General features: G+C 45.5%; 1 protein-coding gene across 2 annotated transcripts in view; it reads right to left on the reverse strand.

The window, feature by feature from the left end:
* Positions 1-13,060, reverse strand: part of Raf1 (Raf-1 proto-oncogene, serine/threonine kinase) — a 64,537-nt gene extending 51,477 nt beyond the window's left edge. Inside the window, exon 1 of one of the 2 annotated variants that reach the window (XM_027931826.2) lies at positions 12,646-13,060. Coding sequence is in view for 1 of the 2 variants with exons in the window: in XM_071605851.1 (XP_071461952.1) it covers positions 12,186-12,189 (4 nt within the window). In the remaining variant the exon portion in view is untranslated. Of the gene's footprint in view, positions 1-12,185; positions 12,204-12,645 lie in introns of those variants that run through there. The other variant, XM_071605851.1, reaches the window with a different exon arrangement.
* Positions 13,061-25,618: the final 12,558 nt, after the last annotated feature.

Consider the following 25,618-nt stretch of genomic DNA (forward strand, 5'->3'; position numbering starts at 1 on the left):
GTGCCAGGCAGGCGCTCTACCACTGAGCCACAACCTCAGCCCTAAAAATTTTTTTAAGAAAGAAATACTAATGAAGATTAAATTAAAATATTTATCCTAGCAATTTTTTTCATAGATACTGAATACTTATCTGCCACATAAAATATTAATGTATAACCTAAGAAACCAGAATGCCTCTCTATACTGCAAATTGGCAAAGAACTGCAAGGAAAAGAATAAGCACCATTCATTCAACAATTTCTAAGAATCTACTCTCGACTTCTAGCGGCTTTGAAGACTATGAAGTTCAGAAAGTCATAGCCCTGGCCTTGCAATAGCTTTTGTTTTTTTGCTGTTGTTGTTAAATATTTTTTTTAGTCATAGATGGACACAATATCTTTATTTATTTTTATGTGGTGCTGAGGATCGGATCCAGTGCCTCACACATGCTAGGTGTGAGAAGTGCTCTACCGCTGAGCCCCAACCCTAGCCCCCTTGCGGTAGCTTTGAAAGTGTATGTTCAAATGGCCACCACTTACTAGGCAGAGTAAGAACTTTCAGGACAGATATGATACCTTTGTGGGGGTGGGGGTGGGGGTGGGGTTCTTATAAAGACTATGAGAATTTGAATTATAGAAAGATCTCTTCTAGTTGGAGAGGAGAAAGTGGGAGACAATAAAGGATGGTTTCCCTGTGCTATTTGAATATGAAAAGGCAGTCTTTCCAAAAAAAAAAAAAAAAAATGCAAAGGTAAAATGAAACTCAAAGCAGGTCCAGAGAATGTGAACAGAGGGGGAGAATTGGGAAAGAAATGGGTCTGAAGAAGATACAGCCTTTTAAATTCATACATACACACAAATAAATTATAACTTTGTTTCCCTTTATGTATTCATTCATTTTTTGGACATGGGGTCTGGCCATATTGTCCAAACTGGCCTTGAACTCTGGTTCCTCCCATCTCAAGTCTCCTGAATAGCTGGGATTGCAGGCATAAGCTACCGGGCCTGGCTTTCTCTTATTGTAAATCTTCATACTCAATGTCTTTTCTTGTGTGTGTGTGTATGTATATATATATTATATATATATATTTTTTAGTTGTTACTAGACCTTTATTTTATTTATTTATTTGTATGTGGTGCTGAGAATTGAACCCAGTGCTCTACCGCTGAGCCACAACCCCAGCCCCCCCATACTCAATGTCTTTATGAGCATTATTAATACCAAATTTCCTCCCCTCTACAACCTTTTTTCATTTTGCCAGGGTTTGAACCAGAGGCACTTAATCAGTGACCACATCCCAGCCCTTTTTAATTTGTCATTGTGAGACAGTCTCAAAGTTGCTTAAGCCTTCCTTGGTACTTTTCTGTTGCACTTAACAGATAAATTAGCAGGAGTTTTTTTGTTTTGTTTTGTTTTAACCCCTTCCCTGCTTTCCCTTTTGCAAGAATTTATATTTCCCAGTACAACTTTTAAAAAGGTACATTGATTACAGAATACACATTCACAGAAGGGGAAAATCTGAAAATATTTTTTAAAAAATTAAATTCTAAAAATAGTATATAAAAATTTTAACCCACAGATGTTTATTTTAATAGATGCCAACATCTTGCAGCAGCTTCTAAAGTATATGGACATGTGAGTATCTACTCTTTTCTAATCATAGATATATATGTACTTATATTTTTATTTGTAAAAATGGGATATTACAAATATCAGTGCATTGCTTTTTTCAGTTAATCTCTCTTATCATCCACTATCAGTTGAAATCATTCTTCACTGGTTAACGAATTTTTTTTTTTTCTTTTCATTTTTGAGCAGTACTAGGGATTGAATCAGGGGCTTCATACATAGTAGACAAGTGCTCTATCACTGAGCTACCTTTAAATACTTTTTTTTTTTCTATTTTAGTACTGGGGATTAACTGGGGGGGGGGGGGGTGCTCACCCACTGAGTCCCAGTCCTTTATCTTAAGGGTCTCATTAATTTGCTTAAGACCTAAGTTGCTGAAGCTGGCCTTGAACTTGTGATTCTCCTGCATGCACCACCCCAACCAGCCTGAATACATTTAGATTAAAAGCCTACGAGGAGGGGCTGGAACTGTGGCTCAGGACAGCGCTTGCCAAGCATGTGTGAGGCCCTGGGTTCGATTCTCAGTACCACATAAAAATAAATAAAATAAAGATCCATTGACAACTAAAAAAAAAATATTTTAAAAGAAAGCGTCTGACTCAGGTCTTGTTTTTTTACTTTCCCCCCTTTTTAAAAATGGAGTGTGTTGGGTGTGTCTGATTCTGTTCAGATGACTGCAGAACCTGGAAACGCTGTTGCTGCTGCAGAACATACTGCTATTATTGATCCATATACACACACACACACACACACACACACATATCTAAAGATAATCTGAATTTTTGGAAACTTTAGCTGTGCTGCCAACTTTGGAAAAAGTATCCCAGTTTACCGTGTTGAGTTGGCATTGTACAGAAATTAACAGCCACATTGGTCTAGAAACGTCAAATTTAATTTTTTTCCCATTTGTACAGGGGTAACGCACTGCATGTATTAAACATGTAAGGTCTTATCTATGTGGGTTTGATTACAGAAACTAAAAGTATTCTCTAAATAATAAAAAAAAAGTGTCTGAGCATATAAAGAAGGTTACCTAGAACAACTGCATTTACCAGCTTACAGGTAAACTTTACTCTTCAGAAAAAAAAGAGAAGCCATTAATTGTGTATCAAATTTATCTGTTTGAAGAGTATTATATACAAATGCGTTTGTAAGGGAGGGGGAAATCTATCAGGTTGAAATATAGCCAACTTCTATGGTTCTGGTTTACCCATTAGCTCTACTTAGCAAGAAGAAAAAAGAAAGCAGCCAAGGGCTACTTCACACTTGTTAGAATTATTGTTATTTAAAAAATAAACAAACAAAAAAAAAGGGAAATACCAAGAGTTGGCCAAGATGTGAAGATACTGGAACCCTTGCACTTTGCTAGTGGGGAACGTAAAATGACAGAGTCACTGTGCAAAACACTGTGGCAGTTCCTCAAAAACTTAAACAAAGGCTGGGCACAGTGACGCACTACCCATCATCCCAGCAACTCTGGAGGCTAAGGCAGAAGGATCACAAGTTGGACGCCAACCTGGGCAACCAGTGAGACCCTGTTGCAAAATAAAAAATAAAATGGACTAAGGATGCAGTTCTGTGGTAAAGCACCCCTGAGATAATTAAATATTATTCAGCTCTAAAGAGTGAAGTACTGATACATGCTGCCAGTGGACATACCTTGAAAACATGTTGGGTGAAATCAGCCAGGCACCAAAGGATAGATATTATATGGTCCCCCTTAGATTTAGAATCAGGAACAGGAAAATTCAGAGAGAGAAAGTAGAATCGAGTTGCCAAGGGCTGAGGGCAGGGAATTGTTATTTAATGGGTACAGTTTCTGTTTAGGGTGATGAAAAAGCTCTGGAAATGGATAGTGGTGATGATTACAAGACACTGTGAATGTAGGCCGGTGTGGTGATGCAATGCTGTAATTTCAGCTACTGCAGAGACAGATAGGAGGATCAAAAGTTGGAGGCCAGCCTCAGCAAATCAGCAAGACCCTGCCAATTTGAAGGGCTGAAGATGTAGCTTAGCAGTCAACTGCCCCTGGGTTCAGCCCCAGTACAAAACAAACAAAGACCACTGTCAATGAACTGCTCGCCAAAATGGTTTAAATGGCAAATTTTATGTTATATTTTAACACACATATCCACACACAGCTTAAGGGACCATTTTGCAATGTCAGACAGCTAGTCAGAACTGGTCAGAAAGGTCACTATGTCTACTCTCACAATCATACTCTAATCCCAGTCCAAACTAAGGTCAAGGCAGGCAGGAGAGTATCAGTTCTCTCTTCATTGCCTCTGGTTAAAATTTTCTTGAAGTCTAAAAACCAAGGCTGCAGAAGCCAGCATGGTGAGGGCTGCTAAAGCTGCCAAATGTCCTCAAGGAACCAACAGGAAGAACCCAGAACACGACAGACAGTGCCCAACAGAGGGAGGAGCGTCAGCAAGCTGGTACCAATCACAGTTCCTCAACTACAAAATTCTGAGAAAATGTTTGTTTGGGGGGATACTGAGGATTAAACCCAGGGACACTTTACCCCTGAGCTACATCCCCCACCCTCTTAAACTTTTGAGACAAGGCCTCACCAAGTTGCTGAGGCTGGCCTGGAACTTAAAGATTCTCCTGCCTCAGCCGCCCAGTCACTGGAAATACTGGCATATGCCACCACACCCGTCTTTTTTTTTTTTTTTTTTTTTTTGGTACTGGAGATTGAACTCAAGGGTGCTCCACCACTAAGGTACACCCCTAGTCCTATTTATTTTATTTATATGTACTAGAGATTGAACCCCAGGGGTGCTTAACCACTGAGTCACCTCCCCAGCCCTTTCTTATATTTTATTTAGAAACAGGGTCTCCCGAAATTGCCGAGGCTGGCTTTGACCTTGAAATCCTCCTGTCTCCGCCTCCAAACCGCTGGGATTACAGGCACTCCAGCGCCCAATTTATATTTTATTTTCAGACAGAGTCCAAGTTGCTGAGGGTCTCAATAAATTGCCCAGGTTAGCCTCGAACTTGCAATCCTCCTGCCTCGGGTCTCCCAAATTGCAGGGAACACACACTCATGTCACAGCACCCAGCAAACAGATCAAGTATGCACTCTCTGTATTGTGAGGGGTGTGGGGAGTGGGAGAGGGCAGTGCGCAGGTGTGGTGGTGGCAGGGGTAAGACACGAAATCCACAGGTCATCAATCTCTGAACCTCTCTCCTTCAACTAATGTTGTACAAGCAAAATAAGGTTTTAAGAACCAGAGAGGGCTGGGGACATGGCTCAAACGGTGGCGCGCTCGCCTGGCATGTGCAGGATGCTGGGTTTGATCCTCAACACCACATAGAAATAAAAATATATATATATATTGTATCCACCTAAAAAAAACTAAAACATAAAAAAAAAGAACCAGAGATATATAAAGAAGAGTAAAATATGCCCCACCTTTAAGGAGGCTAAGCCTAGTCAGACTTAAGACAAAATTCAACACAACAAACATTATTTAGCAGCTTATATCCAACAAATTCCACTGCAACTGGGGTCCAGGCACTGTGTTAACCTGAGTATTATTACAAAGTGATTAAAACTCAAGTCCTCTAAGAGGAAAAAGATAGCTGGGCACGGTGCACACCTGTAATCCCAGCAGCTCCAGCAGTTGAGACAGGAGGATTTCGAGTTCAAAGCCAGCCTCAGCCACTATGAGATTTTAAGCAACTCAATGAGACCCTGTCTCTAAATATAAAGTACAAAATAGGGCTGGGGATATGGCTCAGTGGTCCAGTGTCCCTGAGTTCAGTCCAGGTACCAAAAAAAAAAAAAAAAAAGAGGAAGAAAATGTAAAGAAGTTAATAGGCCTCACAATAAATACAAGTCTACAAGTACAGGGTACTAAAAAGCATTTGCACAAAATTATTTAAGGTTAAATAAGAGGACTTGTAAAACTTAGTATGAAGTGTTGGAAGTTAAGACTCAGCATTTACACCAAGAACAGGGGCCTCGTCTCTGCCTCTCGAGTGGAAATTTTCCCACAAAATATTAATAAACAAACATCTAGTAAAAAGCATTAATTTGAATTTATAATCTAATGGGATGATAAGTTCACAAACAACTATATGATAAAGGCCATAAGAAAATCAAATGCAAAAGAAAAACAAATGCAAGGGTTTTCGGGAGAAGTTCAAGTACAGAAAATGACAGGAAAGAGTGGAAAGGAGAGCAAAAGACCAGGAAATGATTTTTAGATGGGGTTTGAAATGGCTTTTAAAAGAGGAACAGATAAAAGTGAGGAAATCTGTAAGGCTCTCTCCATTAGATAAGGTCCTTGAAGGCAGGAACTTGCCTTATTCTACCTGCACCAAGCACAGTAGCCTGCACCTACCAAGTGCTTTAAAAAACTGTAGGCACAGCATCGCACGCCTACAATTCTAGCGGCTTGGGAGGCTGAGGCAGGAGGAATTCAAGTTCCAGGCCAGCCTCCGGAATTTAGTGAGGCCCTGGGCAATTTAGGAAGATCCTGTCTCAAAATAAAAAGAAAAAAGAAAAAGAGCTGGGGATGTGGGTCTGTGGTAAAGTATCCCTGGTTCAATCCCCAGTACTGAAAAAAATTGAAAATAGCTTTTGAGCAAGATTGGGTTGCACGTGCCTGAAATCCCAGCATTTCAGAAGACTGATGCAGGAGGAATCCAAGTTTGAAGCCAGCGTCAGCAACTCAGCAAGGTGAAAGACTCCGTCTCAAGGTAAAGCTCAGTGGTAAAGGGTCCCACGGTTCAATCCCCTACCCCCACCAAAAAAAAAAAAAAAAAAGATAAAAACCCCAAGCTTTTGAATTGCACAAAACATAGTAAATGAGGAAGTCATGTAAGCAAGACACCCAGGCAAGAAATGTATACTTGGTCTGGTAGGCAATAAAGACTTGAGGATTTCAGAAAGAAAGTAAGGTGAGCACACCAACACTTATTTTTCTTGGGTCATCAGAAATAGAATGCATAGGAACCCCATAATGTATTTCTCTTCATCAAAGAAAGCCGAGTAGCTGCAAAACAAAAAAGAAGGCAGAAATAGTTTGCACAACATAATTTTCTGTGCGCTTTGAAATTTGTGGCATGTTCCAAAAAACAAAATTTAATTTGTAAGAATCTGCACTATTTTAGAGAATAGGAATGTGTTCTAGGGATTGAACCCAGGGGCACTTTACCACTGAACTACATTCCCACTCCTTTCAAGACAGGGTCTGGCTAAATTGCTGAGGCTGGCCTTGAACTTGGTATCCTTCTGCCTTAGCCTCCAGAATCACTGGGATTAAAGGCCTGCACCACCCCACCCAGCAAGAGTCTGCACATTAACAAAATGAATCTGGCAGTAATTTGGAGAGGGCTCTGGTAAGGGAAGAAATAGAGTTTAGATCAAAGGTCTAACAAATAGTAATAAAGGTGTGAACTAATCTGGAGGCAGATGTATACCTGAAAGCAGCTCAAAAACACATCTGTCAACGCAATCTGACAAGTGACTGAATGGCTGGTGTTAAGGACCCACGCAATGAACAAAATTAATTCATTTTACTTTAAAAAAAAAAATTTAGTTGTAGATGGACACAATAACTTAATTTTTTTTAAATGTGGTATCGGGATCAAACCCAGTGCCTTACACACACACTCAGCAAGCGCTCTACCACTGAGCCACAACCCCAGCCCAATTCATTTAACTTTTTAATAAATTTTTTTCGATTATAAAAACAATGTAAGAGGCCGGCATGGCGGCACATGCCTGTAATTCCAGCAACTGCTGAGGCTGAGGCATGAGGATCACAAATTCAGGACCAATCTAGGCAACTAACAGCAAGACCAGGCCTCAAAATAAAAAGAGTATTTAAAAAGGAATATAGCTCGGCGCCCAGGCCCTAGGTTCAATTCCCAGAACTGCCCCACCACCACTGCAATGTATTCAGAGAATTTGGAAGTACAGAAGAATATATTAAGAGGAAAATTATCCTTATGTCTGTCACTTAACAACCACTGGTAACATCTACATGTATTTCTATGTGTATGTTCTTGGTTTGTTTTAGCTGAAGATGTAATTTACATTCTTTACAACTCATTTAAGGCATATATTTCAGTGACTTTTATTATATTCAGAGTTGTGCTTCCATCTCCATAATCAATTTAGAATATTTTCATCACCCAAAAAGAAACCTCCTATTATAGTCAGTCACTGTCTAGTCCCACTTCCCCTAACCCTCAATTGTTATCTTTACAGATTTTATTCTGAACATGTCACAGAAATAAAATCATATAACACGAGGTCTTTTGTGTCTGGCTTCTTTCACTTAGCATGTTTTCAAAGTCCATACACATTGTATATATGTATCAGTACATTACTTTTTTATTACTGAAAAATGTTTCATTTCATTGTTTTGACTTTTTAAATCCAATTGTAATCATTCCAGATACATAATGTTGCCTTCAGCATTTTTTCATGTCATAAATGCTTCATATAAAATGTTAAGGGAAAGAATAGTGTCCCATATCAGGTGGCTATACCTTAGTTTAGTCATTTCTTTTTGGAGATGTGAATGATTTCCAGTCTTTTTTATTGCTAATCAACTTTCTTAAATGTGGTGGGTGCTCTTTTTTTAATGATCCATTTGGAGCCAGGAAAATGTCTCTCCCAGAAACTTTTAAGCTTCCTAATTAGATAAGCCATGGAGGTCAATAGTTGTATTCTTCCAGGAAAAAACTAGGATTTCATCTATCTCAAATTTAGGCAAAACCTCAAATTTAAATAGTCTCCAAACTATGCAGAACACTCATAATTATAAATACAAATTAACTATCAACTACCCTTACTCTTCCATCAGAAATCTAACTACGAATGAAGGAAAACACTGTCTAAATATGATGCCTAGTTATGGAGCTTATTAAAAAAAAAAAAGAGAGAGAGCTGGGTGCAGTGGCCCCCTGCCTGTAATCCCAGCAGCTCTGGAGGCTGAGGCAGGAGGATCATGAGTTCAAAGCCAGCCTCAGCAAAAGTGAGGCACTAAGCAACTCAGTGAGACCCTGTCTCTAAATAAAATACAAAATAGGGCTGGGGATGTGGCTCAGTGATTGAGTGCCCCGGAGTCCAATCCCCAGTACCACCAGGGGAAAAAAAAAAAAAAGAATGTTTACTTTCACAGCAGGCTGGTAAAAAATAGAACATCTTGACTAAAACAGTAAGGACGTATTTACTCCTGCTACTGGATGATAGCAAATTAAATCCAATATGTAGAAGAAAGAGGAGGAGATACCACTGCACAGACCACAAGGGTTTTCTTAAAATATTATCAGGGCCTGCTCTTTTCCATTCAGTAACCAAAAATGTAAACAATTTCTAAGTCACAAAGACTTTTTACATTCTAAAGTAGTTTTAGAATTGTTAATCCCCACCCAGTAAAATCCTTTAGAATCTAGTCTAAAAATAAAACTATGTGTCAAGTGTTCCTAAAAAAAAAAAAATAAAAATACTATGTACACTGATTGGAATGTGATGCCAATTAACACACTTCATGAGTAATTTGCCAAAGAAACTTAGCTAGCCTGAGCCAAAACCAATAACAAAGAAACAACACCCACTTGACATTTTCCTTGGTTAAAGGGAGATTCTAGGAGTAATTTTAGAAGGCAAACAGATCTGAAGTTAACTACTAAAATCACTGAGAGCTACAAGTAATTTGGGAATAAAAGGAGAAAGAGAATGACTCAAACACTGTAAAATTAAAGGTGAAAACTTTAATATGTAATTAAGGAGTTTTTAACTCACAACTTTGCAGGCAAGAACAAAATCCCCTGTCAGGAGGATGACAGATAAAATAGGACAACCCTATGCCATAAGTATCAACTAAACTATGATCCTCATATCTAGTGTTATAGTTTGAACCTAGTTAGATGAGCAATCAGGAAATTTGCCCCTCAATGCACATGCCAAAAATAAGAGACCTAAACAACCACATTTTAAAAGAGCCCGGTGTTCCTGATTTTCCAATTAATTTGGTCAAGGTGAGCAATTTTCCAACTACAGTCATGTGTTTTTGAAAAAATGACTTCCAGGATCTGCACAACTTAGAAAACAAAACAACAACTTTGCAAGTCGAATCTTGAGTTTGTGGTTTCATAAACCCCCTCAACTGTCACATTAGTTCACTGCCTTTCAAAGGCAATATTTAAGATTCTCTCCTGCAAGTCAACATTAAGGCCTGCTGTTACGTTAACAAGCGCCTCCCAAGACCCGGATTATTAGGTATGGCCTATTATGTTCCTAACATGCAAACAAAAGTGCTGGCTCATGTAACATTTCTCTATTTTTAGGCAGTGGGTTACTAACAAACTGTTCATCTGAGATTTAAATACAGAGGAATCACAATTTGCTAACAGAATTTTTGAAATAGGAATTTGAAGTTATTAGACTTCCCAACTCAAAAATAAATCTAGTGCTCCTACAAATGTCAAATTTAACTTTCAAAAAGTCATGTTGTTTAATCTTCATAGTCAACAATCATCATACTTCAAGCTAAAAGCAACTTGTGGCAGAGCAACTGTAATATAATACTAGATGTTTAAACACTCTTCAGTTTTCACTTTTTGTCGCTAATGACCAGCTTAATGCTTCTTTTTCCTACTAAACCAAATCCCTTAAAGTATGTTCAAATGTATTTCACTCAAGCCTTCCACTTCAAAGGCACAAGTTTTTTCAACTACTGACTACAACAAAAACTAAGCAATCCTGCTACAACCTATCATCGCAAACACCACATACCTAAAAGATAAGCTTTTAGAACAAAACAGTAACAGGTTTATTTTTCCAAGTATCCAGTGTTCAACTGGGTCAAATGTTTCTGTTGGAATTTAAACAGCTTATCCCTTGAAACGATAAGGGTAAAAACAAATGGAAAGAATCTTAATGTTCTTCAGTGATACACTAGCAACAGAACCCAAAAGACATTTAGGAATTGCCAGCTGAAGTCTTTTAACTCCATAATAATTATTTTAGCATGAGCATTAATCACAATAGCTGTTTAAGATAGATAAAGACTTGTTAATAGAGCTAAAGACTTTATAACAGACCTGAAAACCAAAGAATCAATCCAAAGAAACAGTCTACAATACAAAATACCAGAGGTTAGGGTTGTGGCTCAGCGGTAGAGTCTCACTTAGCATACATAAGGCACTGATTTAGATCCTCAGCACCACATAAAGATAAATAAATAAAGGTATTGTGTCCATCTACAACTAATTTAAAAAAATAAAATAACTTGCCTCCTACACTTTTTCAGATGTAGGTTTTACATAATCTGCCAATTTCTTATGGGTGAGAAACAGTTTATACTGTCAACAGTCATTCAAAGTTCAGAATCAGCAGAGGGTAGGTACCACGTTTATAAAACAACATTTTTCGGAGCCAGGTATAATTTTATAAGAATCTTTCGCAAGAATCTCTAGAAATAGGAATTTCAGTCCACTCTCCAGTTTATCAGCCAATTTCAGTCCACTCTCCATTTTATCAGCACAAAACCCATAATGTTCTTGACTGGCTTTAACAAAGTAAATCATTTCAACAGCTATCAGCTTTAACATCACGGGGGCCGTAGGGGGTAGCTATCATCTGAGTCAAGAATTAGCAACACCGGGCTGGGGTGGAAGCTCATTGGTACAAAGCCTAGCATGCCAGAGGCCCAAGGTGAGAGGCCCTGCACCCCACCGCCCGCCCCCCCCCCCCAAAAAAAATGAGAACATACCTTTGGAACAGCATGAAGTCAATCAACCAGGTCACCACTATCTACAACAGCGACCATCACACTCAACTTTGAGACCCTCACGCCTCGCCATTTCCTTCTGGCACCCCAGATTGTCTGCCGCCCCCCGAACTCATCCCCAACTCCTGCAAGCTCTGCCTGGGTGGCAGCCGCGCCTTCAGCTTACGCGGCGCCCCCTCGGCCTCACCTGGGCAGCACCGGCCCGTCCTTGCAAACTCCGCACAAAACCTCCCGGCGCCCGAGCCTCCTCCGCTGTCGGATTTTCAACTCCCCCAAGCAAAACTGGCTGCTCCGAGTTCCCAGGACACTCGGTCCACCGAGCCTTATCGCGCCGCATTGTTTCCACGCCCTGGGAGCGCAGGGAGGGCGGGTGGACTCGGCCCCCCGAGGGCCCCGCGGACAGCACCGCTCAACCGACGTGCGCGGCGATCCCCCCGCACTTCCACCCAGTGACCCCCCTAGCGCCCGGACACGGCTCATCATGGAGCCAGACGAGGTCCCCCCCGATTCCTCAGCAGTCCCAGAGGCGCACCCAGGCCCTGGACCGAGAACAATGAATGAACGCGGCCGCCCCGCCTCGCCCGGTGCCCAGACTCCCCGGGTCCGAGCGGCGACGCGCTCTGCAGAGCCCCGGGGCGGCCGCGGGACTGAGGCGTCCCGGGCGGCTCTCGCGGCCCACAAAGGGCAGCCCGGGCGCTCCGAGCCGGGGCACCCCGAGGCCAGGCCCCGGTGGAAGCGGCCCGAACCTCTCATTAGCAAAACCCGCAGAGCCCAGAAGCCCAGGGCGCGGCGCGGATGCCTTTGTGGCGGGGCACTGACCCATTTCGTCCTCCCTTCCCCGACTCCTCGCGTCCGCCCCCGAAAAGGTGTCACTCGGGTCAGGAACCCAGGGAGGAGGCGCCAGCCGAGGTCCCCCCCGCTCCCTGAGCCCATCCGAGTGACAACAAAGATACGGGGCAGCTCCGGGCGGAGTCTCCCGCTGCCAAAATAGGAGGAATGCGCACTGGGCACCGGGGCGGCGCTGGCACGTCTCCGCCCGCCCAAGGAAACCTGAGGAGGGACGTGGGGGCTAGGCTGGCCGGCCATGATACCCGGCCCCGGGGCCCCCGCCCGCCCGCCCAGCGCCACCCGGGGTGACAGCGGCCTGGCCCGGGCCCTCCGCCCGGCAGCCGCGGGGGGCCGCTCCGTCAGCGCCGCCCCAGGCCCGTCACCCCAGGCCCGTCCCCCCGGGCCCGCCGCCGGCCTCCCGCCGCACCCACCACCCAGCCTCGGAGCCCACCTGAGGGAGCCAGGCCGCCCCGGCGACCTGCCGTCCGGGCGGCGCCGACGGCGGTGTCTGTTCCGCTCCTCCTCCTCCCCGCGGCGGCTGAGGGAACGGGAGGCGGTCACATTCGACGCGTCCCCAGCCCAGGGGACGGGGCCCCGGGAAGACCCCGCATCGTCCCACTTGCGCTCCGCGGCCTCAGGGCACACGCCCCAAAGCCCGGTCAGCTGGCCTTTTTGGAGGCCCAAAAGAGAGCGACCGAGAAGGCCTTCCCGCCTTACGCTCGTTCTTCTCTGACTCCCGCCATCTAAGATGGCGGCCCGAACGCCCGCGATGAAGACACTCTCGGGCGGCCCCGGCAAGCGAGCCCTCTGCTCGGTGCTCTTCTTCCCGACCTGCGGCGCCCACCGGCTCTCCGCTTCTGCGCGAGCTCTCCCCGGCGGGCCGTCGACTTCACTCTTGGCTCGGGGATCCACCGGTCGGGCCTGAACTCAGGCCCCGCCTCCGGGGCGTGGCCTCGCGGCCGCCATTTCAAAACTAAGAAGGCCGAGAGGTGGTGCCGAGGGGCTGACTCTCGGGAGAAGCGATCGGTAATCGCTAAGAGCAGGTGGAAGGGGCCTGAGGCCTAGAGGGGGAAGAGGACGGCCCGTCGGCCAGCATCTCAAGGCCCTCGGGTGGGTGGCCACACCTGCCCTGGACACAGCACAGTGTCCAGCTTTGGCGCGTCCTCTCCGGACCGATCGCGGCTCCGCCTCGGGCGGGCTGTGTGGGAAAGTTGCCTCACCTGCCAATCAAGGAGTGGACCCCCGCATCAGATGGGGGGAAAGAATTAAAAACTGATCGTCCAGTGTGGTCTCGGGGACCGTGGAGCCTGCGCGGGCCGGAATGGACACCCGGGGGGCAATGTGGCATCCTCGGTGCACATTTTGGGAGCCGGTACCCTCCCTGCCCGTGGCTCCGCGCTGGAGAAATAGGTCCGCACATGCGCAGAAAGGCCTGTCCCAGGTGTTGAGCACCAGGTGCTTTTCATCTGAGAAACACGGGGGCAATGCGAATCCACGGGAATCTCGAGATGTGGGGCCAATGCGAATCCACGGGAATCTCGAGATGTGGGGCCAATGCGAATCCACGGGAATCTCGAGATGTGGGGCCCTGTCTCAGAATTTGTAGTAAACGAGTAAGGGCTGGGCACGTAGCTCAGTGAAAGAGCGCCTACCTAGCATGCACGAGGCTCCCGGTTTAATCCCCCTGGCTGCAAAAAAAAAATAAAATTAAAATTAAAAATATAAGATTCGGGTAATGCCTAGCCTGTATGTCTGGCCCTGTGTGTTAGCGCTGGCCCTGTGTGACAGTGAACACGTCAGGGCTTTAAAGTCTAGCAGTGGAGATCAGCAGCAGACAAAGCCACAGAGCGCCATGACAATCAAGACTGTGCTAAATCACTGAAGAGGGTGACGACAGAATTATTGGGCAAAGGGTGTTGCCTTTTAGATTTCAGGAGTCAAGGAAGCCCCCCTGTGATGTGATGGTTAACGAAGGATGAGAAAGACAGGCACGGTGGTTACAGGCCTGTAATCCCAGTGACTGAACTTGGGAGGCTGAGGCAGGAGGATCTCAAGTTCAAGGCCAGCCTCAGCAACTTTTGAGATGCTGTCTCAAAATTTAAAAAAATAAAAATAAAAATAAAGGGCTGGGGCTGAAGCTCAGTGGTAGAGCACTTGCCTAGCATGTGTGAGGCACTGGGTTCAATTCTCACCATCACATATAAATAAACATCGATCAACAACTAAAAAACTATTTTAAAAAATAAATAAAAAGGACTGGGGACGTAGCTCAGTGATGGAATCCTGAGTTCCAATCCCCAGGACCAGGCACACAAAAGAGAGCGTGGTTCTAAGCAGTTAGAGCCAAGGGCCATGAAGGGGGACAGGAGACTAGTGTGGAAGGAGTTAGGGAGCCAGGAAGAGATGAGACGGGCTAAGTAAGAAAAGGACAGAGGCTAGAGTCATAGCCAGGCTGACACTCCTGCCTGTGACCTTTCCGTGCCATCCTGCCTCTCTGGTGAGTTTAATTTTAGTCACAGATGAGTTTGAAGTGTGGGTCTGGCCCTGGATGGGTGCTAGGAAAGAGAGCAATGTAAATAAACAGCCCTCCAGGTGATTGGGAGGGCACCCAGCGGAGGAAGAGAGTGACCGGCCCTGGCATGGCTGAGCAGAAAGCCTCCTCAGAGACCAGTCTTAAGCCAAGTGCTGAAGGATCAGTCGGAATTTTCCTGTTTGAGAAGGAGGAGCTCAGAGCTGGAGGCAGGAAGAGTCTGGATGGGCCAAGGACAGAGGCGGCACCAGAGAGAGATGTTTGTGGGACACCAGGCAGTTCTGCAGGGTTGGAGTTTGTGTCCCTGGAACAGGCGGGTGTAGAGAGAATGGAGGACAGGTCTGCAAGAGCAGGTCTCTTGCCCAGGGGCACTTTATGATGTCCCGATGGGGTAAGGGGCTGGCCACCCCCAAGCTGTGATGTCATCTGCAGGACAGCCTGGATCAGTCCTCTTGGGAAGCAGTTAAAAATTACCACATGGAGCCAGGCGTCATCACACACCTGTAATCCCAGCAGCTTGGGAGGCTGAGACAGGAGGATCTCAAGTTCAAGACCAACCTCAGCAATTTAGCAGGACCCTGTCTCAAAATCCAAAATCAAAAGCCTTAGGATACGGCTCAGGGGTAAAGCACCCCCCTGGATTCAATCCCCGGTAACAAAAAATAAATAAAAAATTTTAAAGAGATAAATGCCTCTCTTTGGTCCAAAAAATTTCTGTCTCTGGGAATTTATCCTACAGACGCACTTGGACGTGAAGGAGATGATGTATAAACAGGTTATTCCTTGTCACGTTGCCTGTGGTCTAAACAATTAGAACAATGAACTGTGTCCTGATGTGGAGTGGAGAGACGTCCAAGAAATACTGTTGAATGAAAAAAAAAAAAAAAATGTAGACAGTGTGCTCCTTTCTGCGAAAAGGGAGGACAGCATTTGCTTGCAGAGGCTTCCCAAGTACGTCTGGAGGTCACCTAAAATGCTACCGACAATGATCACAGGCTGGGGGAGGCTGGGAACTGGGTAGATGAGGTACAAGAGTGGAAAAAAGCAGTTTTCACCAGCTAGCTCTCCATCATTTTTAATTTCTGAACTACGCGAGTGAGTGAATTACCCACCCAAAGCTTTGAAACGTGCCAGGCTCCGTGGCCTGTGAGCCCAGAAGCTTGGGAGGCTGAGGCAGGAGGATCACAAGTTCAAAGCCAGCCTCGGGCAATAGTGAGATCCCATCTCAAAATTTTTTAGAAAAATAACCAAAAGGGCCTGGCTGGGTTCAATCCAACACACCTCAGGGCTAAAGACCATCATCAAGGGGCCCAGGGGCCCCTCTCCACCACAGTCCTCTGTCACCAGCTCTTAAAGAGAATGTAGCTTCTCTTTAATGAACCTCTCCTTTGTGCAGGGGAGCCAACTTGAGCTCTGGAGTCAGACAGATTTGAGACCAAATCCCAGTCCCCCCTCACCCTTATGACTCTCAGCCTGTCCCTCAGGTGAAGCAGGAGGAGGGACAGTTGCCTTCTGTCCCCACTGGGAACAGAAGAGCACAGACCCTGGCCACAGTGTGCCCAGGATAATGTCCCTCCCACACACACACCTGCTGCTTTCCGCCTTACAGGGACAAATCACCAGGTGCTGTGGTCTGGATATTCTTTGAATGTGTTCCCCCCCCCCCCCCGCCCAGGGTTCCAGGCCCATGAGTTTGAAACTTGGTCCCTGGTGTGGGGGTGGAATCTCGAGATGTGGGGCCTTGTGAAAGGTCATGAGGCCACTGGAGGTGACACCCTCAGAAGGGATTCATCTAGGTCTCATGGGACCCTGGTTAGTTCCTTCAAGAACAGGTTGTGTGAGGAGTAGGGGCGCCCACCTGTAATCTCCATCACTAGGGAGGCTGAGGCAGGAGGATCACAAGTTCAAGGCCAGCCTGAGCAATTTAGAGAGAACTTCTCTCAAAATACAGTTAAAAGGGCTGGGGATAGAGCCCAGGGGTAAAATACTCCTGAGTTCAATCCTCAGTATTACAAAAAAAGAAAAGAAAAAAAATTGTTATTAAATGAACAAAACTGGCCCCTGAGTCTCTGTGGCTCTTTGTCTGGCCATGTTGATCACTCATGTGACACCTGCCTAAAGGCCCTCATCAGAGCTGAGCAGAAGCTGACAACCAACCGTGAGTACAATGAACCTCTTTCTTTATAAAGTACCCAGCTTCGGGTATTTTGTTGTAGCAGCAGAAAATGGACTAATACATCAGAAGAAGAAAACTGTGGGCACTTCCAAGTGACCTTTAATCCTTTCCATTTTCTACCCTGGTTCTTGCCTTTGGGGGCCAAAATTCATCCAAAAATTATCCATACTTGGAATTTCAACTTCTTCCCCAACCCCTCAAAACCCCCAACCATCTGCCTTGCACAGCCATTCCCAGAATGGACACTGCTCTTGGTGGTCCCCAGACACACCCCAGGAGGATTTCCCAAGCCCTTGGCAGCACTTGGCCCTTCCTGTTGAAATCTGCCTCTGTGCTTCTCTCCCATCTCGCAATCCTCCCATCAAGCCTTCACAGAGAGTGGAACCCAGAGCTGCTCGGTGACTTCGTTCATGCTGTTCCCTCGGAAGGAAATGCTTTTCCCTCCTTTAAATCTAGTTACGGACAACTTCTCCTTGGCACCTACTCTGGCAGGAATGCCTCAAACTTCACTGTGTTCGCTGCTTTATTCCTGGCCTGTCATTGCTTTAAGTCGCAGAAACATCACAAAGCTTTGGAGTCAGACTTTGAATTTCCATCTCCTTATGTGGTTCTCTGTGTGCTTGGGCCAGGCCAACCAGCTAATCCATTTTCCAGAGAAGGTTTCCTGAGACAGGGGACAGGCCCATGCCCAGGGCGTCAGGGAGGCCTCAATTCCCATTGAAAGCATCTTATCAGATGCTGCTGGGGGGCAGGGTGGTCTCAGGGGCCTGAGGTCAGCTAGCCACACAGGACCTTCCCCACCCCCACCCCTGAAGGCTCTCACCTTTGAGACTTAGTGCTCCCTGCCTCTGTCCTGAAATTCTTGATGAGCCTCTTCCTCACCTCCCAGGAGTCTGTGGCTGCCAATCCTCTTTCTGAGACTTTTCCCTACCCTCACCCCACCTACCTGGCTCTCCCCCACCTCAGGTACAGGGTGCAGTCCTGCTTCACGGTCATAATTCCTCAAGTGTCACTCTCCTCCGTGAGTTGGAATAGTGTTCCCGTCGGGAGGGGAAACGGGAAACCAGCTGCTGGGTGCGCACAGACCCCCCATCAGGGTCTACCCTCTGCCTGAGAGTACCCCCTTGCTGGGGGGAGGACAAAACTACTCTAAGATTTCATCTCACTCCAGTCAGAATGGCAGTTATCAAGAATACAGACAATAATAAGTGTTGGCGAGGATGTGGGGGAAAAGGCACACTCATACATTGCTGGTGGGACTGCAAATTGGTGCAGCCAATCTGGAAAGCAGTACGGAGATTCCTTAGAAAACTGGGAATGGAACCACCATTTGACCCAGCTATCCCACTCCTTAGTCTATACCCAAAGGACTTAAAATCAGCATACTACAGGGACACAGCCACATCCATGTTTATAGCAGTTCAATTCAATAGCTAAATTGTGGAGCCAATCTAGATGCCCTTCAGTGGATGAATGGATCAAGAAACTGTGGTATATATACACAATGGAATATTACTCAGCGATAAAAAAGAACAAAATCATGGCGTTTGCAGGTAAATGGATGGAGTTGGAGAATATTGTGCTAAGCAAAGTAAGCCAATCCCCAAAAACCAAAGGCCAAATGTTCTCTCTGATGAGTGGATGCTGATCCATAACTGGGGGAGCATTGGGTAAAATGGAGGAATTTTGACTGGGCAGAGGGGAGCTATTGAGGGGAGAGTGCATGGGGCCAGGAAAGATGGTGGAATGAGATGGACATCATTACCCTAGGTACATGTATGACTGTACATATGGTGTGACACTATATCGTGTACAACCAGAGAAACGAAAAGTTGTGCTGCAATTGTGTACAACGAATCGAAATGCATTCTGCTGTCATATATACCTAATTAAAATAAATAAATTGATTATTAAAAAATAGCGAGCACAAATTACAGGTTGAGAGAGAGAGAGATCATGGAAGAATGGAGAAAGTTCTACATTTAGTTTTTTTTGTTGTTGTTTGGTTATGGTGGAATGTTTGGGGGTTTTGCAGAGCTGGGGTGCAACTCAGGGCCTCACGATGCTAGGCAAGTGCTCTCCCACTAAGCTGCATTCCCAGCCCAATATCTTACTGCCTTGAATGGCCTCCCCCCAGCCCTGATATTTTCATTTTTGTGCTGAATCTCACAAATTACGTAGATGACCCTGGAGACATACCAAAGGGCCTTAGACCCTTGGAAGCCTCTCCCCAAACAAGGTTATAGAAAATACACTGAGCTGGGGTTGAACCCAGGGGCACTCAGCCACTGAACAACATACACCTCCAGCCCTTTTGATTTTGAAACAGGGTCTCACTAAATTACAGAGGCTGGACTCAAACTTGAGATCTTCCTGCCTCAGCCTCCAATGTTGCTGGGATCACAGGTGCATGCCCCTGTGCCCAGCAAAAACACCCTAAGGTCCCTGGTGACTCCAACCTCAGGGGACACCCCAAGCCAGAATCACTGGCTGAACCTGGATTTCTGTTCCTGATAAACTGCAGGATAAGAAATGCTTGTTGTGTTAGCTGCTAAATTTGGGGGTGAATTTTTTTTTTTTTTTTTTTTAGACAGCAATAGATAGCACAGTGTCTGCTATCTATCCTCTCTGGAAACGGAATATTGAGTTCTCCCAGCACCAGTGGAGATCATGGAGTGAACCAAAGGAGCCTTTCTGATCCCCAATGACCAATGGAGGTCAAGGTCTCCTGGCTTCCACCCACCAGCCTCGGAAGCTCCTGTGGATTCAAACTCCCCAGACCAGCTTCAGGATGTGTGAGAACTTGGTTATTATATTTGCAAGCCTTATAAGCAGACATTGGCCCTATAATTTTTAAGTCAGTGAGAAATGAAGAGTTTCGACGTGTTTGTTTGTTTGCTTTTTTTGGGGTGCTGGGGATTGAACTCAGGCACTCAACCCCTGAGACACATCCCCAGCCCTTTTTTGCACTTTTTCTTTTCTTTTTTTAGAGATAGATTCTCACTAAGTTTGCTTAGGGCCTTGCTAAATTGCTGAGGCTGGCCTCGAACTTTCGATCCTCCTGCCTCAGCCTCCCAAGTCGCTGGGATTACAGGCAGGCGCAGCTGTGCCTGGCTTTTCGCAAAATTTAAAGAAAAAGGGGGCAGGAAATGTAGCTCAGTGGGACATTGCCCCTGGGGGTTCCATCCCCAGTACATAATAATAATAATAATGAAAATAACTCGTTATTTGGATGTTATTTGGATATAACTTCAAACAAGGAGAAAATTTACAAGAAAACTTCCAGACATAGAACCTATATTTTTGTTCAATACATAAACAGGTTTTAAATACCAAGCAGCAGATCTTAATTAAGAAAACACCCCTCTACTCAAACAAAGATTCATCTTGGCCACAAGTCCTGAAGCTAATATGTTCTGCACATTTCTCACTCTTTTTGGTATCTGTCTTTGCTGGGCTTGATTTACAGCCATCAAGAGTCACAAAAGCTCAGAGCTTGGCAAACTGTGGAGATCCTTCCATGCATACACCCTCTCACCCCCACAGGTGGTTGGCAGGTGGGTGACCTGGATTGAAGGCAGGGTCAGAGTTCTCTGCCTCCCTCCTGGGCAGCCCCAGGAGGAGGAAAGCATAATGGTTACAAAACTGGATCACCCAGGATCAGAGCCCGGCTCTGTCATTTACGAGCTATGTGACCTTGACAGGGGCCTCACCTCCCAGAACTTTGGTTTCCTTATCTGTCAATGGAGCAAAGAATACATACTTCTGCAGGCCGCGAAGGTCATTAAATGAGATAAGATATGAAAAGAGAGTTTGGCTTCTTAGTAAAGGGTCCAATCCCTGTTGCTTTTCCCTACCTTGACAAATAGCTTTCCCACACTTGAGATTATTTCTACCCTCTCTGGAGCCCTAGCAGCCGAATAACTGGATCAACTGGTGCAATCTTTTTTTATGGGCCCTTGATCTCTACAGCCCATGTGCTCTCCTGAATGGCACCCATTGAAGTGCCACCCGCAGCCCAGTTTCACTACGTCTTTGCCCGCAGCAAATATAATTTTTTTTTTCTTTTGGGTTATTAGAAAAAAAAAGAAAGTATACTCTCTAGAAAGTTCTATCGCTGTTTTAAGTTTGTACCTTTTTCATTAATTAATTCTTGGACTGAATAGAGCCCATATGCATGTTTCTGTTTCCTGATTTATTTATTCATGACCTTGACCTATCTGGGTATTAGGATTTTTTTCTTATCAATAGCTGTGAATTGTTTTTTTTTTTATGATCCTAATATTATCTAATAGTTTATATTTGCGGACAAGTTTCATGCCTAGACTTTGCCTGTTTATTGATGGATTTACTTATTAGTATTGGGGATTGAACTCAGGGTCCCTCGACCCCGGAGCCTTGTCCCCAGCCCTATTTTGTGTTTTATTGAGAGACAGGGGCTCCCTGAGTTGCTTAGGGCCTCACTTTGGCTGAGGCTGGTCTTGAACTCGCGATCCTCCTGCCTCAGCCTCCAGAGCCATGGGGATTACAGTTGTGCGCCACTTGCCTGTTTATTCTGAAGCGGTTTTGTTGTATTTTTAGGGATTTTGTTGTGACAGTTTTTATTGTAATGACGGTTTGGAAGAATTTCCATTGATTTATTTATTGAGAGGGGTGGGGGGATAGAACCCTGGCCTTGAATTTGCTAAGTATACACTCTGCCATGAGCTGAACCCCCAGCTCTGGAGAATTTTACTACAGAAGTCTTTCTATATTGTGATTTTTTAAAAAAATGACTCATCCTGTGTCTTTTCTTTCTTCCTATTTTTTTTTCTTTTGGTTTTGGTTGGTTTTTATAGTCCTGAGGGTTGAACCCACCACTGAGTTATACCCCAACCACTTAAAAAAATTTTTTTTTTTTTTTTAATTTTGGGACAGGGTCTCTCTAAGTTGCCCAGGCTAATCTTGAGCTTGAGATCCTCCTGCCTCAGCCTTCCGGAGGGCTGGGATTCTAGGTATGGGCCACCATGCCCGTCTGGGCCTCTTCTTTTCATCCTTCTTCTGCCTTTTTAAATGTATATTTTTTCCTTTTGCAGAGCTGAGGATAAACCCTGGGCCTTGCACACTCTTGACCATGGATCTACCACTGAGCTACGTCCCCAGCCCTGTGCTATGGTGGTGAAAGAAGACAATTTTGAAGAAACAACTATTGTGAGTTGTTGAATTATGTTCCCCCAAAAGATATGTTGAAGTCTTAACCCCCAGAACCTATGAACCTGATCTTATTTGGAAACAGCTTCTTTGCAGATTTAATCAAGTGGTATCGGAGTAGAGGACGCTTGAATCCCACATCACTGATCTCTTTATAATAAGGGAAGACATGTGGTGCACACCTGTCATCCCAGCGGCTAGGGAGGCCGAGGCAGGAGGATCTTGAGTTCAAAGCCAACCTCAGCAGTGGTGAGGCCCTAAGCAACTCAGTGAGACCCTGTGTCCAAATAAAATACAAAATAGGGCTGGGGATGTAGCTCAGTGGTTGAGTGCCCTTGAGTACAGTCCCTGGTACCAAAATAAATCAATAAATAAAAAAAATAAGGGAAGACAGAGACGTGGAAGTACCAGAAATGAAAAATTTAAATATAAATAAAATGAAGCCACTGGGCCCTGAGAGTGTAGTTCAGTGGTACTGAATGTGCTCAGCAGGCATGAGGGCCTGGGCTCCAACCTCAAAACCACAAAAATAAAATAAAATGCAAACAAAAACCAAAACAACAACAAAAGAAAGAACCCTGCTGAGCAAAGTAGTGCATGCCTTTGATCCCAGCAACTCAGGAGGCTGAGGCAGGAGGATCTAAAGTTGGAGGCCAGCCTCAGCAACTTGGTAAGACCCTCAACTCAAAAAATAAAAAGGGCTGGGGTTTTATAGCTCAGTAATAAAGCATCCCTGGGTCCATCCCTACTAGTACCAAACCAAACCAAACCAAACCAAAACAACCAACCATAGAGAGAAACATGGGAAAGTTAAAAAATATATATAAATATATTTTTTTAAGTTCCGGGGAAACCCCCATTTGTAAGTACAATGGTAAATGACAGAATCCATAAAAGACTAATAAACTCCCTTAAGTAAAAGTGAACTTTCTGCATTGTAATAAATATCTTAAACAAAATCAAGGTCACATGATAAACTGGGGGAAAAAATTTCAATTCAATTTGCAGATGAAGGATCGGTTTCTGTAATAGAGTCTAAAAATCATAATGAAGACGTCAAGAATCCAATGGGCAAACAGTCAAAGGATATAAACACACCATTCACAGAAAGAAACATTCAAATGATGACATCATGTAAAAGCATAGCCATTGTCCTCATGAGAGAAACTACAGGAGAAGAAGACCAATCCTTCTTTACCAGGTTGCACAAAGTTGAACAACATTCACCAACTACTTCTCACAGGTTTTCGGTATATGCTTGACACTGTTACTCTAACCATGGCTCTTAACACCACAGACACTGGGTGACCTCTTAAGAGCCTTTGCAGCCTGTAAAGGTGGACACATCTGTAATTCCAGTGACTGGGGAGGCGGAGGCAGGAGGATTGCAAGTTTGAGGCCAGCCTCAGGAAATTAGCAAGGCCCTAAGCAAATGAATGAGACCCTGTCTCAATCAATCAATCAATAAAAGACTGGGGATGTAGCTCAGTGGTAAAGCATCCCTGGGTTCAATCCCCAGTACAAATAAAATAAAGTTCACAATGTTGAGACTTGTCCTTGTCCTTCTCACCGATTAGCATCACCTAAGCATCAGGATATCAGTTGTAAATTTTAAAAGGCACATTTGCCTAGTGTTTTACTATGTGCAACGGTTAACTGTGTAGGCTGGATTCTTGGCTCTGCCACTTGATAACCGATGACACTGAGTTAAAGCATTTCACCCCCAAACCTTAGGTTTCCTCATCTGCAAAATGGGGAAAACACAGGGCCAACTTCACAAGGTTATAATGACCAATTAGGTCGTCCGGGCCAAGCCCCTGAGAACAATGCCTGGCACATGCTAAGTTCCATAGAACTGCTGGCAATTATGAGTGTCACAAAAAAATGACTCTGAAGTTTTGAAATGCAAAGAACTTCAGTATATCTTACCCATCAACCACGGATTCTGAAAATTCCCTTTTTTCTTCTAGATGTGACAGCCACCCCATCCATGCTAGTCACTGGAAAAATACAGTCCTACGAGTTCGCCTGGATCATTTCCATTTTACTAATAAGAGAACAAGGGATCAGAGACGTGACGTTACCTGCCTAAGGTCACAGAGCTGGTGACAGCCCCCGAGATGGGGGGGGGGGTTCCAACTTAAAAGTCTGCTCAAGTCCTTGCCATGTCAGGCGCTCTGTCGCTCGGTCGTGCCTGGCTGTCCCCTGGAGAGTCTTTCTGGGTCTCCCCAAAGCACCCGGGGGGGGGGGGTCCCCTGAGGATGGAAAAACCCAGCCCAGCTCCAGAGGCCGGAGCCCGCTGCGCGACGCTGATGCTCCCCCTGGATTGGCTGACCTGGAGAGAAGTCGGGGGACATTCCCCGCATCCTAGTGCCACCCGGAGGCAGGATTCCTAAGGTGGGGGGAGGGAGGCGGGTGGCGGCTCCGCCTCCGGAGATGGAGGTGAGGGCAGCGAGCAGGCGCGGTGGCGGCCGAGGGAGGCCAGGGACACTTTCCGATTGCAGCATCCCCCGTGTCCCCTCCGCCCCCCCTGGGATGGCGCGCCCCTGCGTCCCGGGGCGGGGGAGGGGACGGTGACGTGCGCACAGGCTGGTTCCAAGGGACCTTCAGCGCGTGCAAACGGCGCAGTGACCTAGTTCTCAGTAGATGTCATCTGGGCCTTGACTTGCAAGGCGGGCTGTCACCTAAAATAGACCCGCCTCCTCCTGCCCTGTTATTTGCATGACTTAAAAAAAAAAAAAAAATTCCTCCAAAGTAGAAGTATTTTTGTCCCAAGCGTCGCTTAGAATAGCAGCACCTATTTACTTGGAGGGAGGAGGCAGGCAGCAGGGCCAGTTTGAGAGAGGGTGACAATGACTCTTGCAGATCGGGTGGAGGAGCACACTGAGGAGCCTCCTCCGCAGCAGCCCAGGGCCGGGCTGGCCCCGGGGGGAGCTGCACCCAGGACCTGCAGGGCAGATGGTGGAGCCCAGCGCATGCGCACTGCATCCCGCCTGGGAGACCCTGACCACAGGCTTTTGCTTTCAGGTTGGGTTTGCAGAGACAGCGCTGCTGGGTGCTGGGGCCTCAGGGAGGCTGGGCATGCGCAATACCACTGAACCACACCCCCACCAGCCCCCCAGTATGGATTCTTTTTTTTTTTTTTTTTTTGGTACCAGGGATTGAACTCACGGGGAGCACTCCAGCCCTGAGCCCCCCATCCCCAGCCCTATTTTGCATTTTATTTAGAGACAGGGTCTCCCTGAGTTGCTTAGTGCCTCGCTTTTTGTGGAGGCTGGCCTTGAACTCAGACATCCTCCTGCCTCAGCCTCCCAAGCCGCTGGGATGACAGGTGTGAGCCATGGCAGCCCGGCTGGAAATGCTTTTTATATCAATGGTATTGGTTCCAAATGTGTCAAAACTGATCAAATTGCATATTTCAGATATGTGCATTTTGTTGTACTTCAATTTTGCCTCAATACAGCTACAAAAAAAATAAATAAATAAATAAATAAGTGGCCTTGATCATGTAGGGCACCCTGAGCTGCC

This window comes from Marmota flaviventris, chromosome 20 (assembly GCF_047511675.1).
Source record: "Marmota flaviventris isolate mMarFla1 chromosome 20, mMarFla1.hap1, whole genome shotgun sequence".
Lineage (NCBI taxonomy): Eukaryota > Metazoa > Chordata > Mammalia > Rodentia > Sciuridae > Marmota > Marmota flaviventris.